The 20,555-nt window shown below is 38.8% G+C and overlaps 1 protein-coding gene across 10 annotated transcripts in view; it reads right to left on the reverse strand.

Moving 5' to 3' along the window:
• Positions 1–20,555, reverse strand: part of GANC (glucosidase alpha, neutral C) — a 77,200-nt gene that overhangs the window by 46,457 nt on the left and 10,188 nt on the right. For all 10 annotated transcript variants that reach the window (XR_002345333.1, XR_002345322.1, XM_021097234.1 and 7 more), the window contains 3 exons: positions 17,987–18,114; positions 10,878–11,060; positions 1,946–1,991 (listed from right to left, as the gene is read on the reverse strand). Coding sequence is in view for 8 of the 10 variants with exons in the window: in XM_021097209.1 (XP_020952868.1) it covers positions 1,946–1,991; positions 10,878–11,060; positions 17,987–18,114 (357 nt within the window). In the remaining 2 variants the exon portion in view is untranslated. The remainder of the gene's footprint in view (positions 1–1,945; positions 1,992–10,877; positions 11,061–17,986; positions 18,115–20,555) is intronic.

Genomic DNA, 20,555 nt, shown 5'->3' on the forward strand with positions numbered 1-20,555 from the left:
GAGAGACTCTAAGCAAAGATTTTGGCTGGGATGGGCACTTTCCCCCTGCTTCAGTTAGCTAGCTACTAGCTATGTTCCTGTGCTGGGTGGAGAGTCAACTGGGATGGGGACTGCTCAGGTTCAGAATCTTTTGACCTAGTTATAAACTTCCAGCTTCAAGAAAATCTACTTTTCTCCAATAAAATGGAAAAAGCTTTAAAAGAACTGTGTGTGTATGTGAAAAGCACATTTCTTTAAAAAAAAATGAACTCTTTCCTTACTTCTAGGTTGTTTCTTCATACTTAAAACTTCTCTAAAGTGAGTAGTCTGTGTTTGTTTTTTAAAAATCACACCTGAATTCTTAGAGGTTATTATCCTGAGGTATACATAGGCTTTAAAGTTTTTAAACTCCCTCAAACAATATGAAAAAAATTTTTTTTTCTACAGAGATGGTTCATAGCTGTCATTAGATTCTTGCAGGGGGTGTCTGACTCACTGCTATCTAAGCTATCTGATTAGAGGTCTCCCAAAAGTGGGTCAAACATATTATCACAAAACTGTGTAAGGCACAACAACTGTGTTCATTGTTCTTATCTTCCCTATCTGAAAGTGGAAAAATTACTCTCTCTTATACTCATCTGTAGGGGTCAGTTCTCAAGAGGAAAAAGCTTTTGTCTTACTGCACTTGAAATATTTTTCACCATTCCTGGCGGCCAGAGCTACTGTCAGAGCTTCTCTGAAAAACGCATGTGGCTTTGGATGAAGAGATTTCTGAAATACCCATTCTTCAGAAGTCAACCAAAATTATCTTTTAAAAACAGAAATCAGACCATGCATCCTTGCTGCTTAAGACCTTTCCTTAAAGACCAAGGTTAACATGACTTACAAGAATGTAAGCTCCATAATAATGGGGAAATTTGATTTGTTCAGTGATATATCATCAACTCCTTCAACGTGCCTGGCATACAGGAGGTTCTCAACAAATGTTTACTGAGTAAAAGAATTATTCAAGACTCTCCACAGAACTGCCTCTGCCTCTCTCTCTCGCCATGTTATATAGCACCTTTTCCCTTGCTTTCCTTTCTCCTGCTAAAAGATATGTATATGTGTGTGTCTCTGTATTATACAACATTTCTCAAATGTACTCATGATCGCTGAGTATATAATTCCCTCTACCTGGAATATTCTTTTCCCAACCTTCTGACTAGCTAATATATATCCTCATGCATCAGTTTTAGCTTTAAAATTATTTCCTTCAGGAGGTCTTTTCTGACCCTCATCTTGGTCAGGTTCCTCGTTGTATGCTCCTATGGCATCCTTTTGTAACACTCATGTTTGTAATTAATTAGTGTTGTGTCTTTCCCAATAGCTTCTTTTTTTTTTTTTTTTTTTTTTTTGTCTTTTTGCCATTTCTTGGGCCGCTCCTCTGCGGCATATGGAGGTTCCCAGGCTAGGGGTCGAATCGGAACTGTAGCTGCCAGCCTATGCCAGAGCCACAGCAACGCTGGATCCCAGCCACGTCTGTAACCTACACCACAGCTCACGGCAATGCCGGATCGTTAACCCACTCAACAAGGGCAGGGGTCGAACCCTCAACCTCATGGTTCCTAGTCAGATTCGTTAACCACTGCGCCACGACGGGAACTCCCCCAATAGCTTCTAAGTTTCATGAGGACAGGCTGGGATTTGCTTTATTCACTGCTGATTCTCCTTGCCTAGAATAATTTTTTGTGCCTGGCACAAAGCAGGGACTCAGGAATTATCTGTTTTAGGAATGAATACATGAATGAACAAATGAGTAAATAAATCATTGTGATGATAAAGTGAGCAGAAGAGACAGGTGGTCCCATTTGTACGTAACAGAGCATTTGCCAATTACTCATCTGTAGAAGGGAAGAACAGAACCCATTTTATTCTCTGTAATAATGATGAAAGTGAAGAAGATAAATTGCTTAATCTAAATTACCTGAGTGGTGTCAACTGATGCATCCTCCTCATTTTCCTTGGTAGCTCTGTTTTAATATAAATAAAGTTGTTTCACTCCTGGCAAGACTGACAGAATTTTGTTCAATGATAAAGATTTTGATTTTCAATGTCTGAGATCCCATAAATTATATCCTTTAAACTTATTACAAACAATATCATTATAAAAATGTTACAGAGTTTACAAACATTTATGACATTAATCTAATAGCTTGATTTCTTATAAAGATGTAGATATATTTGAGTTTTCTTGTTAACATTTTAAAAATGCATTTATCAGGGAGTTCCTGTTGTAGCTCAGCAGTAATGAACCCCTCCAGTATCCATAAGGACGCAGGTTTGATCCCTGGCCTCGCTCAGTGGTTGAAGGCAGCTGTAGCTCCAATTTGACATCCAGCCTGGGAAATTCCATATGCTTCACCTGTGGCCCTAAAAAAAAAAAAGTTAAAATGCATGTATCAGTTTTTTATTATTATTGTAATACATGCTTATAATATTTAAACAAAACATAAGAAGGTAGAACACAGTTCCTCTCAGGCATTGTTACCCTAGTGCAGAGCAACATGATGCACTGTCTTCTAGAATGATTGACAACTTATTCTAACACCTACAGTTGTATTTGAGAGCTTATTTCTTCCATGCTGGACTTTACGGATTTAAAAAAATCTTTGCCAGTCTAGGGAGTTCCTGCCATGGCCCAGTGGAAACGAATCTGACTAGGAACCATGAGGTTGTGGGTTTGTTCCCTGGCCTCGATTAGTGGGTTAAGGATCCAGCATTGCCATGAACTGTGGTGTAGGTCAGAAATGCGGCTCAGATCTGGTATTGCTGTGGCTGTAGCACAGGTCAGCAGCTATAGTTCCAATTAGACCCCTAGCCTGGGAACCTCCATATGCCGTGGGTATGGCCCTAAAAAGCCAAAAACAAACAAACAAAAACAACAAACTTTTGCCAATCTAAAATTTTAGAAAAGATAATGCATTTCAATTTGAATTTCTATTATTGATGATGTAGACTACCTTTTTATCCATTAACAGATATTTTTAGTTCTTCTGTGAATTACCTATTCATTCTCATTATACATTAATTTTTTCTTTAGTGTCAAATGCATGCATAGAGAAGAGTATATATTATTATGTGCTGAGTTTAAAGAGTAATTCTAAACTGAATGACTAAGAACCCACCAGTGAGCATAAGCAACAGAAATGACATGTTCCTTTGGAGGTCCTGTGTACCTCTCGTCAAATGTATCTATCTCCCTGCACACTCCCACAGCTTTCAGAGGTAAACACTTTACTAAATTTTGAGTGAAATAATTTGGTGACAGACCTGTATTTCCTGGTAGAAGAGGCTAGAGCTGTTAGGGTAGGGTGACATAACAACCTGGAAGAACAATCATTCAGTCCCAGAGGTCTAATTATCCAGTATTTATGTCTTTTTCCAGGTTAGGAGATCAGAACAGTATGGGATCCTTAGCTTAGTACAAAGTAGGTACATTAATTGATACTGTCTTTTTAGGAGCAACTTTGGATCTTAAAAATCACGATATTCTTTTTTTCCCTTAGGAGTGTTTTTACATAAAGCACAAGATTCTCTAAAAATGTCCAAATTTTGGCTATGTAATCTAACTTATCAGAACCTACATGAACATCCTATGTCTCCTGAATTTAAGCTTACCCTAACAGTGACCACACAATGTCATAAGTCAACATGACTAAGGATGCACTATAGGATTTTTTGTTGTTGTGAATCTAAGACTTCATGTGATGACCAAAATACTTTTCAAAGGTCTGTATGACAGCTCTAGCCTATTCTACCAGGAAATACAGATCTGTCACCAGGATTAGTTGGTTGTAAGAGCAGCAAATGGATTGATCCTTAAAATCATCAAGACTTTCATAGGCAAAACTCTTCCCAACAACAGTTTTGGCTTTACAGACAGGTCTTCAAAGCATTCAAGGTAGGAGCTGAGGACATGGTGGCACACAGAGTGTACATGAATTTGTCTTGATAGTAGCTCTGTTTCTCAGGAGAGGGTCAGAGGGAAGAGCTTTGGTCACTACCAGTACTTTGCCCAAGGGAACTGGTGTCCTGTCTGAGTCTCTATGTAAATTAATATTAACCCAGCTCACGAAGTTTCTCTGTCCAGGACACACATACAAGCCACTCTCTGCGTAGTCTTCTATTTTTCTTAAGTTTAGCAACGACAACAAAAATCTTTGTAGCACTGAATTCATATGTTAGAAAAGCAAAATTTCTTCACTGCTTTTGCTGCATCCCATAAATTTTGATAAGTTGTACTTTCACTTTATTTAGTTTAATTTTTTTTTCTTTTTTGGATTTCTTCTTTGTGTTATTTAGAAGCATGTTGTTTAATCTTTGAGTATTTTGGAATTTTCTATATTTCTATTATTGATTTCTACTTTAATTGCATTGTGGTCTGAGAGCTGCATTTTGTGATTTCTATTCTTTTAAGTTTGTTAACATGTATTTCATGAGACAAAATATGGTCTATCTTGGTGCATGTCCCATGTAAGCTTGAAAGGAATGTATATTATTGTTTTTTTTTCTTTTCTTTTCTTTCTTTTTTTTTTTTTTTTTTTGCCTTTTTGCCTTTTCTAGGGCCACTCCCTTGGCCTATGGAGGTTCCCAGGCTAGGGGTCGATTGGAGCTGTAGCCACCGGCCTACGCCAGAGCCACAGCAACGCAGGATCTGAGCTGCGTCTGCAACCTACACCACAGCTCACGGCAACGCTGGATCCTTAGCCCACTGAGCAAGGCCAGGGATCAAACCTGCAACCTCATGGTTCCTAGTTGGATTTGTTAACCACTGAGCCATGACAGGAACTCCGAAGAATCTGTATTATTGGATGAAGAAGTCTATTGATGCCAGTCATATCCAGTTGATTGATGGTGGGTTTTGTTTTTGTTTTTCTTTTTGGGTTGCACTTGTAGGATATGAAATTCCCAAGCTAGGAGTCAAATCGGAGCTACAGCTGCTGGCCTATGCCACAGCCACAACAACGTGGGATCCAAGACGCATCTGTGACCTACACTACAGCTCACGGCAATGCCAGATCCTTAACCCACTGAGCAAGGCCAGGGATTGAACCCATATCTTCATGGATACTAGTCAGATTTGTTTTTGCTGTGCCACAATGGGAACTCTGATAATGTTTTTGAATTAGAATATGCCCTTACTGATTTTGTCTCTGCCGAGTCTGTCCATTTCTGATAGAAGGGTGTTGTCTCTAATTATAATAGTGGATTCACCTATTTCTCCCTGCAGTTAGTTATATCATTCCTGCCTCAATTATTTTGATGCTCTGTTGTTAGGCACACACATAGTAAAGTTGTTGTGTTTTTTCCAGAGAATTGACTCCTTTATCATTATGTAGTAAACTTCATTCCTGATAACTCCTTGTTTTAAAGTCAGCTCTTTCTATTAATGAATTTAACTACTTTCTTTCTTTCTTTGGCCACACCTGTGGCATGCAGAAGTTCCCCAGGCCAGAGATCAAACCTGAGCCACAGCAGTGATAATGCTGAATCCTTAACTGCTAGGTCACCAGGGAATTCCAACTCCTACTTTCTTTTGATTAGTGTTAGCATGGTTGTCTTTCTCCCTCTCTACTTTTATTCATATGTGTCTTTATATTTAACATCTGTTTCTTGCAGACAATGTTTAATTGAACCTTGTTTGTTGTTCCATAGTGATGATTTGTCTTTTAATTAGTATATTCAGACCATTGACGTTCAAGATGATTATTGATACACCTAGAGTAATAACTACTTTTATTACTTTTTTTTTGTCTTTTTGCCATTTCTTGGGCTGCTCTCACGGCATATGGAGGTTCCCAGGTTAAGGGTTGAATTGGAGCTGTAGCCACCAGCCTACGCCAGAGCCACAGCAACTCGGGATCCGAGCCACGTCTGCAACCTACACCACAGCTCACGGCAATGCTGGATCCTTAACCCACTGAGTAAGGCCAGGGATCAAACCCGCAACCTCATGGTTCCTAGTCGGATTTGTTAACCACTGTGCCACGGGAACTCCTATTACTGCTTTCTATTTGTTGCCCTTGTTCTCTTCCACTTTTGTCTTCTACACTTTGTCTATCTTTTATGTTGTTTTTTTTTTGTTTTGTTTTGTTTTGTTTGTTTTTTGCTTTTTAGGGCTGCACCCATGGCATATGGAAGTTTCAGGTTAGGGGTTGAATCGGAGCTACAGCTACCAGCCTATGCCATAGCCACAGCTGCTGGATCCGAGCAGTGTCTGCAACCTACACCACAGCTCAGGGCAATGCCGGATCCTTAACCCACTGAGAGAGGCCAGAGATGGAACCCAAAACCTCATGGATCCTAGTCAGGTTCGTTAACCACTGAGCCATGAAGGGAACTCCTGTCTTTTATGGTTTTAACTGAGCATTTTATATGAATCCATTTCTTTCTTTTCTTAATATATCAATTATACTCATTTTAAACTTTTTTTAATGGTTGATTCAAATATTGCTTCTGTCCTTTCTTTCTCTCTCTTGTTTTTTTTTTTGTTTTTGTTTTTTGCTTTTTTTTTTTTGCTTTTTAGGGCCGTACCTATGGCATATGGAGGTTACCAAGGCTAGGGGTCCGATCTATAGCTAGAGCTATAGCTGCCAGCCTGCACCACAGCCACAGCAACATTAGATCCAAGCTGCGTCTGTGACCTACACCACAGCTCACAGCAATGCTGGGTATTTAACCCACTGAGCAAGGCCAGGGATCGAACCCTCCTAGTCGGATTCGTTTCCAGTGTGCCATGACCAGCACTCCTCTGTTCCTTTCTCTTTATTCTCCTTCTAGACTTCTTCCTATTATTTGTATATTATATCTTCAGTAGATTCCCTGGAGTTCTTGGGTAACCCATTCTCATTTTTTTTCCCCAGTCTTTTTTCCATTTTGCTTTTTAGTTGATTATTTCTACTGTCACATCCTCAACTCAGACATTCTTTCCTTAGCTGCATCCAGTCTACTAATAAGTCCATCAGAGGCATTCTTCATTTTTACTATAATGATTTTGTTCTCCAGTATTTCTTTTTTTAAAAAAAAAAACTTTATTGTGGTAGAACTGACATTCAATAAACTGAACATATTTAAAGCGTACAATTTTGATAAGTTTTGGCATATGTATACACTCATGAAATCATAACCACAATAAAGATAATGACCACCTGTCACCCCAGAAGTTGCCTTGTGTCTGTTTGCAATTCTTCCTTTCTGTTTGCATTCCTCTCCCTCCTTTGTTTCCCTACCCCCATCCTTAGGCAGCCACTTTGCATGCTGAGAATTCTATATAAATGATACTGTACAGCATGCTGATTGGATTTTTTAATAATATATTTTGGGTTAATTTTTTTGGATCAAAGTTCATAATTATTTTGAGGTTCATCTAATTCAATAGTTCATGCCTTTTTATTCCTAACTAGTATCTCATTTTATAGATATACCAGTTTGTTCATGCTCAGTGGTTGATGGACATTTGTACTGTTTCCAGTTTTTGGCTATTACAAATAATGCTGCTATGAATATCTGTAGGGGCCTACACTTTCATTCCTTGTGGAAAAATTCCTATCTATGTCATGGCTGTAACATATGGTGGGTGGATGTTAATCTTTTTAAGAAAACTCCAAATTATTTTCCAAAGTGGTTGTAACCATTTCACATTCCCAGAAGCATTGTATGAGAGTTCTAGTCACTCTTTTTGTCAACACTTGATGTGGCTGGCCTGACAAATTTTAGCCATTTTCATAGTATGTGGTAGTATGTCATTGTTGTTTTAACTTGCAGTTCCCTGATGACTAATGGCACTGATCATATTTTTCAAGTGCTTATCTTCTTTGGTGAAATATCTGTTTAAATATTTTATTTATTAGATAATTTTCTTGTTGACTTTTGAATGTTCTTTAATATTATACATATAACTTCTTTATCAGATATATGCTTTGCAAATATTTTCTCTTAGTCTATGACTCATTTCATTTTCTCTATATCATCTTTGAATGGGCAGGTGTTTTTACTTTTGTTTATGTCCATGTAACCAATTTTTTTCTTTTGTGGATCACAGTTTTGATGTAATCTCTAAAATATCTTTGCCTAATCCAAGGTCAAAATTTTCTTTCTACCTTGTTGTCTATAAGTTTTACAGTTTTAGGTTTTACATTTAGGTCTATATTATATTTTGAGTAGTAATTTTTGATTCATGTTTCATTCTTGTTTGTGGCAACTTCTGAGTTCCTCACATGCCAGACAGGAAATTACAAGCCCTTGCCTTTTCATTTTAAGTTTTTTTTTTTTTTTTGGCTTTTTTTTTTTTTTTTTTTTTTAAAGGGCTGCACCTAGAGCATATGGAGGTTCCCAGGCTAGGGGTTGAATCAGAGGTGTAGCTGCCAGCCTACATCCTAGCTACAGCAACTCGGGATCCGAGCCTCGACTGCGACCTACACCACAGCTCACAGCAATGACAGATCCTTAATCCACTGAGTGAGGCCAGGGAGAGAACCCACAACTTCATGGTTCCTAGTTGGATTTGTTTCTGCTGTGCCACAATACACAGGAACTCCCTTGTTCAATTTTTTTGTTGATTTGTGTCTTGGCTTTGTGGCTATAATAAAGTCTAAACTTTCTAAGTAATCCAATCAATCAATCTTTCCCCTCATGGCTCTTCAGTTTTTGTTACACTAATAAGATTATAAAAATATTCTATATTTTCTGCTATTTAAAAAACTTTTTTTTTTTTTTTTTTTTGGCTGCACCCAAGGCATGCAGAAGTTCCTGAGCCAGGTATCAAACACACGCCACAGCAGTAACCCTGCTGGAAACTTAACCTGCTGGGCCACCAGGAAACTACTTTTTTTTTTTGTCTTTTTGTCTTTTTAGGGAAGCACCTGAGGCATATGGAGGTTTCCAGTCTAGGGGTCGAATCGGAGCTATAGCTTCCAGCCTACGCCAGAGCCACGGCAACGCCAGATCCAAGCCATGTCTGTGACCTACACCACAGCTCATGGCAATGCCAGACTCTTAACCCACTGAGGGAGGCCAGGGATCGAACCTGCAACCTCATGGTTCCTAGTCAGATTCGTTTCCACTGCGCCATGATGGGAACTCCTATTTTTGTTTTTTTATGTTTAATTTTTATCCTTCTGGAATTCATTTTTGCTAATGTTCTGAGGTTAGGATCTAATGTAAATTTTTTTCCAGGTGTATAATCTAATTTTCCTAAACAAATATAAATATAAATGGTGGAAATGTAAACTAATATACAGCCTCTATGGAAGGCAATTTGCAAACAGCTACCAAAAGTACAGATGTACAAACATTTGATCAGAAATTATATTTCTGTGACTCTGGTCTATGGATATACTTGCATGTATGCAGAATGACACATATACAAGGTTATTCATGATGTAAGTAGTTGAAAAACAAGATCAGAAAGACCTTTAAAGTCCATCAATAAGGAGTTTGCTAAATGAATCATGGTGGAACTATACACTGAAAACTATGTAGCTGCTTTGAGGAAATTACCGACTACCACATTGGTAAAAGAAAGAAAAGCAAGGTAGAGAAAAATGTGTAAAGGTGTAATCATTTGTATCAGGAAAGGAAAAAACAAAAAAATATATCAATCTTATTGTATAGGCATAAATTATCTCTGGAAGGATACACAGAAAATTGGAAACATCACTTTCAAGGCTGGCATTGGGTAGCTCAAGGACAAATGGTGAGAGAGACTCTTCATCACATATACCTTTGTACCACTTGCTTATTAAAAAAAACAAAAGGGACCAACTTAGATATCACCTCTAAAACCAAATAAAACAAAAATAATGGGGGTTTATTAAAAGGAAGACATATTTTAAATATTAATGTTGTAAATGTAGATAAATAATAAATTAAATATAAGTAACAAAACACAGTTATTTGCTATACTATTACCATTTTCAGTTAAAAAAGTAATTGAAGAATATTCATAAAATACTAGAGGAGTAGGTGGCAGATCATAGGTATTTTAAGTTTTCTTTACAGTCTTTTCTATTTTTTTCCTACAATGAATACATTTCTGTGATAAGATTCTTTAATATTAAAATTTTTAAATAGGGAGTTCCTGTTGTGGCTCAGCAGAAGCGAATCTGACTAGTATCCATGAGGATGCAGGTTCAATCCCTGGCCTCACTCAATGGGTTAAGGACCAGGTGTTGCCGAATGGTGTAGGTTGTAGACGTGGCTCGGATCTGGCATTGCTGTGGCTGTGGCACAGGCCATCAGCTACAGCTCCAATTTGACCCCTAGCCTGGGAACCTCCATGGGTGCGGCCCTAAAAAGGCAAAAAATTTTTTTAAATAGAAATAAGTTGAAATTAAGAAAAAAAATCACACGTTGACTGCTTTCTGCAAGATATGCATCATTAGGATAAAAACAGAAAGAACTACAGACTGGAGGATTTAAAAATATTTGTAAAAATGGAAAAAGAATCTCCTTCTACTACTATCTCCTTATTCATGCAACCACACACAAACAGCTTTGTTCAAGTGGTTATAGAAAATTCCTAGACAACTATTCAAGTCCAAGGTAACTCGTGTTATCATAAAGGGGTAAAGTGAAATTCTGAAGACGTTAGTTAAGGATGTATATAGAGTAGAAAATGCCATCAGTCCAACACACAGGATGGGCTAAAAGTGTCATGTCTACAAAAGTCTGGAAATCATTCTTGTCATCAAGACTGCACTCACCTGCACAGGTGAAAAGATGGAATTTCTCAGAACAATATTTTGCAAATAAGGCAAACTCATTTTCTATGGTGATGTATTATCTATTTAGGCTACTGGTATTTACAATCAGGATTTCTTAAGTTCTTTATGTGTCAAGTAATATGAAAAAAGTACCTTTGTTTGGGAGGAATCTGCAGGTGCTCAAAGTACAGTTGGCCCAGGGAGTTTATGCTCATAACAACTTCTTCTTCAGATACCAAGTCTACCTTGAAAGGGTTTGCTGTGATATGACACTTCAGATCTCCTTTGCCATCTGCCAATACCAGACTTCCTGTATCTCCTGAGCATGAAATCAGCCTAGAAAACAAAGCAGGAAGAAAAAAAGTTGCAACAGGTTTTCATGGCTCAATGCAATCTTTAATTCAAATCACTAAATCAGTTTTCATGGGACAGAGCAATAGATAAGGCAGTGGAGAGCTGTAATTGAGAGCAGAGGCTTTGGTGTCAGAGAGCCTGGGCTGAACAGAGCTCCACCACACACTAGGTGTATAACTTTGGAAAAGGTAATCAATCTTTCTATTTCTGTGTTTCTGCATCTATAAAGTGGAAATAATAAAATAACAAATAGAGATTTTTGAGAGAATTAAATGAGCTCACACATATAAAGTATCTGGCACAGTGCCTGGCACATAATAAGTGCTCAATATATACTCAATATATACACTGTGGTGTATAGAATTTATTTATTATTTTTAGGTGCACTTTATTTTATCATTCAATGAATTTTATTACATTTATAGTTGTTCAACGCTTATCACAACCACATTTTATAGCGTTTCCATCCCCAAATCTCAGCACATCCCACTACCCTCCAACCTGTTTCCTTTGGAAACCATAAGTTTTTCAAAGACTGTGAGTTAGTATCTGTTCTGCAAAGAAGTTCAGTCTGTCCTTTTTTTCAGATTCCACATGTAAGTGATAGCATTTGATGTTGGTGTCTCATTGTCTGACTGACTTCACTTAGCATGATAATTTCTAGGTCCATCCATGTTGCTAAAAATGCCATTATTTCTTTCCTTTTAATGGCTGAGTAATACACCATTGGGTATATGTACCACATAGTCTTTATCCACTCCTCTGTCGATGGACATTTAGGTTGTTTCCATGTCTTGGCTATTGAAAAGAGTGCTGCAATGAACACTGGAGTACATATGTCTTTTCGAGTCATGGTTTTCTCTGGATAAATGCCCAGGAGTGGGACTGCTGGATCAAATGGAAGTTCTATTTTTAGTTTTCTGAGGAATCTCCATCCTGTTTTTCACAGTGGTTGCACCAATTTACATTCCTTCCAACATTGTATTAGGGTTCCCTTTTCTCCACACCCTCTCCAGCACTTACTGTTTGTAGAGTTTTTGATGATGGCCATTCTGGCTGGTGTAAGGTGGTCTCTCACCATGGTTTTGATTTGCATTTCTCTAATGTGATGTTGAACATCTTTTCATGTGTTTTTTGGCCATCTGTATGTCTTCTTTGCAAAATTATGTTTAGATCTTCTGCCCATTTTTTGATGGGTTTGTTTGTTTTTTTGGTATTGGGTAGTAGGAGGTGTTTATAAATCTTGGAGATTAATCCCTTGTCAGTCGATTCATTTGCAAAGATCTTCTCCAATTCTGTGGGTTGTCTTTTTGTTTCGTTTAGGGTTTGCTTTGCTGTGCAGAAACTTTTAAGTTTAATTAAGTCCCATTTATTTTTTTTTTATTGTCATTACTTTAGGAGGTGGATCTGAGAAGATGTTGCTGTGGTGTATGTTGGAGAGTGGGCTGTGTTTTCCTCTAAGAGTTCTATAGTATCTGGTCTTATATTTAGGTCTTTAATCCATTTTGAGTTTATTTTTGTGTATGGTGTTAGGAATTTCATTCTTTTACATATGGCTGTCCCATTTTCCAAGCACCACATATTGAACAGGCTGTCTTTTCTCCATTGTATATTCTTGCCTCCTTTGTCATAGATTAGTTGACTGTATGTAGGTGCATGGGTTTAATTCTGGGCTTTCTATCCTGTTCCACTGATCCATATTTCTGTCTTTGTGCCAGTAGCATAGGGTTTTGATGACAGTAGCTTTGTAGTATAGTCTGAAGTCTGGGAGCCTGATTCCTCCAGCTCCATTTTTCTTTCTCAGGATGTCATTGGCTATTCTGGGTCTTTTGTGCTTCCAAACAAACTATAAAATATTTTGTTCAAGTTCTGTGAAAAAGTTGCTTGGTAATTTGATAGGGATTGCATTGAATCTGTAGATTGCCTTGGGTAGTATAGTCATTTTGATAATACTGACTCTTCCAATCCAAAGCATGGTGGTCTTTCAATCTGTTTGTGTCATCTTTGATTTCTTTTATCAGCATCTTATAGTTTTCAGAATACAGGTCTTTTGTCTCTTTAGGTAGGTTTATTTCTAAGTATTTTTATTCTTTTTGATGTGATGGTAAATGGAGTGTGTTTCCCTAAGTTCTCTTTCTGATCTTTCATTGTTAGTATATAGAAATGCAGTTGATTTCTGTGTATTAATTTTGTGTTCTGTGACTTTGCCAAATTCATTGATGAGCTTTAACAGTTTTCTGGTATTTAGGATTCTCTAGGTATAGTGTCATGTCGTCTGCAAGTAGTGATAGTTTTACCTTCTTCCTTTCCAATTTGGATTCCTTTTCTTTCTTTTACTTCTCTGGTTGCCATGGCTAGGATTTCCAAAACTATGTTGAATAGTAGTGATGAGAGTGTACATCCTTGTCTTGTTCCTGATCTCAGCGGGAATTCTTTCAGCTTTTCACCATTGAGAAATGTATAGAATTTAAACATTTTCATTTTCTTTCTCACTCCAACCAGACACTCAGAAACTGAGAAAATAATACAGATTGTGTTATTGATCCACTGAGTCCACAGTGAGATGGAAAGGTCAAACTTTTGTTTATCTATTTATCACCTGACTTCCATCAGCCCCCAGTTTGACAGGTAGACTTTCAGGATGTTTTGGATCTCGAGGAGTTACATAAACTCAGAAGTAGCACTTAAAGTACCGAAGTCTCAATATTTCTTTTTCTAGGGCACAGTCACTCAGGTACCTGGTCACAGGCCTCTTTAGGGATGATTAGGAGGGAAAGTTTGTAATTATATTATATGCTTACAGAATCCTTCTTCATGATTCCAGACCTCCCCCCTCAAGTAAGATGCTTGGGTTCTGGAAACTAACTCTGTTGTTTGAGAGGTTGTATCTCACCATTCATCAAACTTTAAATAGAATTCTTTTGATTTCTCTATAGAGTAGGATTTTAGTCCATCTATTTAAGTTTAATGGACCCCTTGATGAATACATCAGTTCACTGTGCTGAGGGCTGAGCCATTTTGAGTACCACACAGGCCCTACTGCACATTATGAAAACACATCCATGTTGTCTCTAACAACCAAATGCTGCTGCTTTGACTCTACTATCTAGAATCTCTGCTACTGAAATCAGGAAGCCCATTTTAATGGCACCAAGTCCCACCATTATCTAGCTCACAAAAGACATTCACTATCTACAATGCTTTCCAAATGTTCTCTCACCAATGTATTTCTCAGTGTAGGAAGTATTTTTGGATCCTTTGGAGAACAGAATTAGGGCATAGATGAGCTGGTTGCATATGATGTATCCACTTTATATTTATTTCCCTAAGTCTATGGTCTTTTACACCATGCCAAGGAACTTCTGATATCCCAACTTCATTCAGCAGAGTCCATAGCTGAGTATAGGTTATAGTTAACCAACCAAGAAAATAATTAGACCATTTTCAGCTGTCCAAGCTAGCATATCAAATCTAGATTCTCTAGCATATGTATCCACGTCAATATATTTAGTGTGATCTTAACATTACATTCTTTCCAGTCTTGGAGTCGCTCAGAAACCATTTTTATGTGTATTTCCCAGGTTTTCGCCAATATAAAATCTTCTAATTCTTGAAGTGTGTAAGCCTTTTCCTCCTGGGTTTGACTGTAATTGGCTCCCTAGGCATGCTGGTGTCTGACTCTGATAGTAGGTCTGGAGGCAGTGAAGGGTGGTAGGGGTGAAGCATGGGAGCACTGCAATGCCCCGGCACAGCATATTTCAGGTCAGGTTAACACGAGGGGACCAAGCAAGGTAGAATCAGCCTTGAAGGACAGAGGAGAGGAGCTTCCTCTGCTGAAACTGGAGGGTCAGTAGAATTTTGAGGTTTGGGTACTAAGTCACCCATATCTTCCCAAATGTTGCTATTCAGTTTTGAGGTGCCCTACCTTTTCTCAGTTGATGCTTTTTTTTTTTTTTTTTTTTGGTTTTTAGGGCCACTCCTGCAGCACATGGAGGTTCCCAGGCTAGGGGTCGAATCGGAGCTATAGCTGCTGGCCTATGCCATGGCCACAGCAACGGAAGATCTGAGCCATGTCTGCGATCTACACCACAGCTCATGGCAATGCCAGATCCTTAACCCCCTGGGCAAGGCCAGGGATCAAACTCGCAACTTCATGGTTCCTATCCTAGTTGGATTTGTTTCTGCTGCGCCACAATGGGAACTCCTCAGTTGATGCTCTAAATTCACAGACCTGATGAGGCTGTGAAGTCAACTCACAGTCCCATTCAGCAAACCACTGAATCTAACGCTGTATTTGATTTTCAGTGACAAGGACTCTGTAGCTGCAATAGATATGAGAGACTTCTAGGATTGTCATAGAAGTCTATGAGGTGTTTGATAATACCTTGAGCTAAGAATTTAAAACTCTGAAAATGCTGTTTTCTGCAAGTTCTGCAGTGAAATTACTAGCAGCCAGAGCAGTCAGGCCACTGCAGAGTTTTGAATTTTGTATGACAGCCATGCTATATACTATGGCCCCATCCCTTGGTCTGCCAGAGACATGCTTTCAATAGGTACTCTATTTCAGTTGACCACAGTAGTAATTTAATGACTTTGCCACAGAATGCCATGGTTTATTGCTAGTTGTGTTAGTTTGCTAGAAGTGCCATAACAAAATCCCACAGACTGGATGGCTTATCAGAAATTTATTTTCTCACAATTCTGGAGGATGGAAGTCCTAGACCAAAGTGTCCGCAGGTTTGGCTTCTTTTGAGGCCTTTCTTCTTGGCTTGCAGATGGCCATCTTACAGTGTCCTCATAGGGTCATTCCTCTGTCTATATTGTCTGTATCCTAATCTCCTCCTCTTATAGGACACCAGTCACACTGGATTAAAGCCCACCCCAATGACCTCATTTTAACTTAATTACCTTTCAAAGGCTCTATCTCTGAATAGAGGTCTGGAGGGTGCAGGGGTAGGGCTTCAACATATGAGTCTGGGAGGGGGGCCCAGACTCATAACATTATCCCCAAACACTAATATCTCCCCTCTAAAGAAAACCAGGCCTTCACTGCCTTCAAATCCAACTAGATTAGCTAACTAAGCTCATATTCCCATCCTTAAGGGTCTATTGCCTGTAGTTACTTCTGATACCAACGACTATGTCAACCAAGACTCAACTGTAGTTAAAAGAAACAACTCTGGCTATTTTAAGCAGGACATAAATGACTTAATTCGGAGTTGGTGGGGGAGGGGGGAATTAGGAGCTTACAATATCATGGAAGGTGCCTGGCTGAGTGTCCAGGAATGGCCTTTAAAACAATATGCATAACTGGAAGCTAACAGAACTTCTACCTCAGCTGGAATCAAGGAAGATGTGTAATCAGAAGTCAGTGTGGCAACTGCTGGGCTCCAGAATCATGTCACCTTAGCTGCAATGCAGAGAGCAAGAAACCTCTGCCCTAATTAGTGGCTCTGGAGTCACTCTACAGCTGCCAAAACACACCAGCAAAATGAGAAACTCAGTTCTGAAATCAAGATGACCATAAGTGCATCTAATTGGTGGAACCTGAATTACATCAGAAACTAGCTACGTGGACATCTGGGAAATGGAGAAATGTTTTTAAGCTTTCTAGTTACTACAGTAGCCAAAGGGCCTCTAGAAAGATGATGAAATAGAAGCAAAACTAATATACCATATTTACTACCCAAAGCTAATGTTACCCTGACCCCCAAACCTGGCAAAGATAACACAGAAAAAGAAAACTACACGCTAACTTTACTTATGAACCCAGATGCAAAAATGTTAAAGGATCCACTACGAAAATGAATAGTGCAGGATAGTTAAGAAATGTCACCCAGACATACACAGATACATACACATACTCTCATCTATCAAACTGCAAAGCCTTGAGAATGGTCTCCTTTTAATTCCTATTTCCTGGAGTTCCTACTGTGGTGCAGTGGGTTAAGAATATGACTACAGTGGCTGCAGAGGCACAGGTTTAATCCCTATCCCAATTTAGGGGATTAAAGGATCTGGCATTGCTGCAGCTGTGGCAAAGGTAGCAACTGCAGCTTAGATTCAACCCTTGCCCAGGAACTTCCATCAACCGTGGGTGCAGCCACTAGAACAAAAAACAAACAAACAAAAAATTCCTAGTTCCCAAGTTCTTGGCATATAATAGTGGATCAGTGATATATTACAAATTTATGATAGTTCTACCACAGCTGAATTAATTTCTTATTATCAGATTTTTAGGGGAAAAAGAAATTATTTTACATAGAACTATGATAATGATGTAGGAAAAATTAAAGCATCTGGCATAATCTCCTATCTCCTAAGTGAGATAAATATGAAAAATTTAACAAACTGACAGAGTCATGTGGAAATAACCCTGAAAATGTGCTGAGAACTGATACAGATTCTGCAGGTACATGAAAAATGCTTTAATCCCCAAAGGCTTTTTTTCACCTAGACACTGATTATTAATTTATCTCTGACTCTAAGTCAAATTGCATGTTGTACTTCTGAGACTAATTAAAAGTGAGTTAGTCTAACTGTATAAATTACTGTAAGCATGGGACTTCGGTGAGTGTATTACATCTCCGGAGCCTCGCTGCTAATCTGAGTCAATTAAACAGCTCACCTGCTTGCTCCCAAAGTCTGGTTTGATAAACTATTTACTCTGTAAGGGGAAGAGCAGGGATCAGAAGCTCTGCTTCTCCCTTTTAATTAAGGGCTGATGAGGAGAAAACAGAATAGATAACACCAACATGGATAAATTTATACCCAAATAACTGAAAACTAACTCTGCAAATAGTTCTGTCTTTGAATAAAATATGAGGCTCATACAAAAGCTGCTACTCAAAGTAGGATAGAAGAACATTATTAAGGGTGTTTCCAAAGTAGTGTGTTCCCTGGCTTACCTTACAGTGCTTGGTTTGCTTGTGAGGACATCAGGAACTTCATACCTGGGTTTCAGGGGTGTTTCCTCATTGATTTTAAGCCTGAAAATATTTCCCTCTATACCATAAACTTCAGCCAGTAGAGGAACCTGGGAACACACACCAGATTAATTTCAACGGGTTACCCAAGTCAGTTCTACAAATTATGATAATTAGAAAACTATGTTAAAAGTGCTATGTGCCAAACAAATTGGAGAACAATGGCAATCATGAAGAAAAAAGTTCCCCAGTCTATACATGTATATGCTTGGCTCTACTCTAGTCACCTCCTATGTGTTCTATGACTAGGAAAACAGGATTTGTCCAGACCAGGACCATTAAGAGTGAAAGGGGTCTCTATAGTGAATGACAGGCATAAGCTGAAACTGCTCTTGGAAAACTGCGACCTGTGGCCTACTTTATCTATGATAGACTAGAGAGATCTTAAGAATAAGAGTTTGGTGGGGGTTCCCTTCCTGGCTCAGCAATTAACAAACCCAACTAGGATCCATGAGGATGAGGGTTTGCTCAGTGGATTGAGGATCCGGCACTGCTGTGAGCTGTGGTGTAGGTCACAGACGAGGCTTGGATCTTGTGTTGCTGTGGCTGTGGTGTAGGCCAGAAGCTGTAGCTCTGAGTTGACCCCTAGCCTGGGGCCCTCCATGTGATGTGGCTGTGGCCATAAAAAGAAAAAAAAAAAGTTTGGTGTTAAAAGGTCAAGGGCAACAAGCCACAAAATACAACAGAACAGAATGGAGAATGATGGCCATTGGGGTTCTCTAGCATGGATAAATGAGGCTTCTTGCACTTCCTGTACACCTAGGAATAAGTTCTCAGGAACTTTCTCAAGAGGCTGGAGAATTTAGTTACAATGGAAGATGAGAGCAGCACACAATTATAAAGAGAATATAGAATTTGAAAAATAAAACAAATTCCAAGGGCAGAAATTGCTGGATATAGGTTACAAAAGGAGGCATCTAGATAAAAGAAATATCTTAAGACAGTAGTTTTCAATTGGTGTGCCAAGCCACATGTTTGATTGCAAATCCTTCATCAGGTGTGATACCAAATTCTGGTTATGGCAGGGTCCATTGTTACTATGATGTCTGTTAAATGAAAGGCTAAGCTTATAGGCTATGTGACATAACACAGAACAGATACAATGTGATGCAAGCAAGATATAGGAAGCAGGGAAGATATCAAAGCAGCACGAAAATATGAAAACAAAGAACCCCCCAAAAATGATGTTACTGGAACCTTGTTTCTTCAGAATATGGGAAAGTAGTCAGAGCACTTAAACAGTGACATGGCACTGAAGAGTGCCCAGGTAAATAGGCTGTACATGCGCTGTGGTTGCTTTCACAGACATTCTTAAAACATTTATGATATAGCAGTGATCATACAGAAATTATTTTTCCCCAGCTTTACTGACATATAATTGACATACTGTGTAAGTTCAAGTTGTATATGTTGATTTATTTTTTTTTAATTTTTAGGGCTGCACCAACGGCATATGGAGGTTCCCAGGCTAGCGGTCTAATCAGAGCTACAGCTGCCAGCCTACACCACAACCACAGCAATACCGGATCCAAGCCTCGTCTGTGATCTACATCACAGCTCACAGCAAGCCTGGATCCTTAACCCACTGAGCGAGGCCAGGGATCCAACCTGCAACCTTATGGTTCCTAGTCGGATTCATTTCCGCTGAGCCAGGATGGGAACTCCTCCTGTATACGCTGATTTGATACTTAGATATTACACAATGATCATCACCATAGTCTTAGCTGCCACCTGCATCAAGTCACATTATTACCCTTTTTTGGTCCTGAGAACATTTAAGATCTACTCTCTTGGCAACTTTCAAGTATATAACTAACTACAATCACTATGCTGTATATTAGATCTCCAGAAGTTATTTGTCTTGTTATAGTTGGAAGTCTGTACTCTTTGGCCAGCACCTCCCCCTTTCCCCCATCCCCAATCATACTATAGTCATTGCTTATATGTTTAATATTCTTTTGTATATTTGAATTACTTCAAATGTGCCATCAGAATTCTAAGATTTGAAAATGCTTCCAAAATGTAAAGCTGAAATCCTGTTAGGTTATGTATTCTTTCCCAAGTTAGATATGTATTTCCACTGCTCTCTCAAATCTAATTCACCTAACATTTAATTGGCACCTGATATTATGATGTACTGATTGCTGTGAAAAGGATGGATAAACTTTTTTTTTTTTTTGTCTTTTTGCAATTTCTTGGACTGTTCTCGCCACATGTGGAGGTTCCCAGACTAGGGGTCTAATTGGAGCTGTAGCCACCGGCCTACGCCAAAGCCACAGCAACGCGGGATCCAAGCTGCGTCTGCAACCTACACCACAGCTCACAGCAACGCTGGATCCTTAACCCACTGAGCAAGGGCAGGGATCAAACCCACAACCTCATGGTTCCTAGTCGGATTCGTTAACCACTGAGCCATGGCGGGAACTCCAAAGATGGATAAACTCTTAAGGAGAGTGCAGTTTAGAGAAGATGAAGCACATATGTCATAGAG

The sequence above is a fragment of the Sus scrofa genome, chromosome 1 (genome assembly GCF_000003025.6).
Source record: "Sus scrofa isolate TJ Tabasco breed Duroc chromosome 1, Sscrofa11.1, whole genome shotgun sequence".
NCBI lineage: Eukaryota > Metazoa > Chordata > Mammalia > Artiodactyla > Suidae > Sus > Sus scrofa.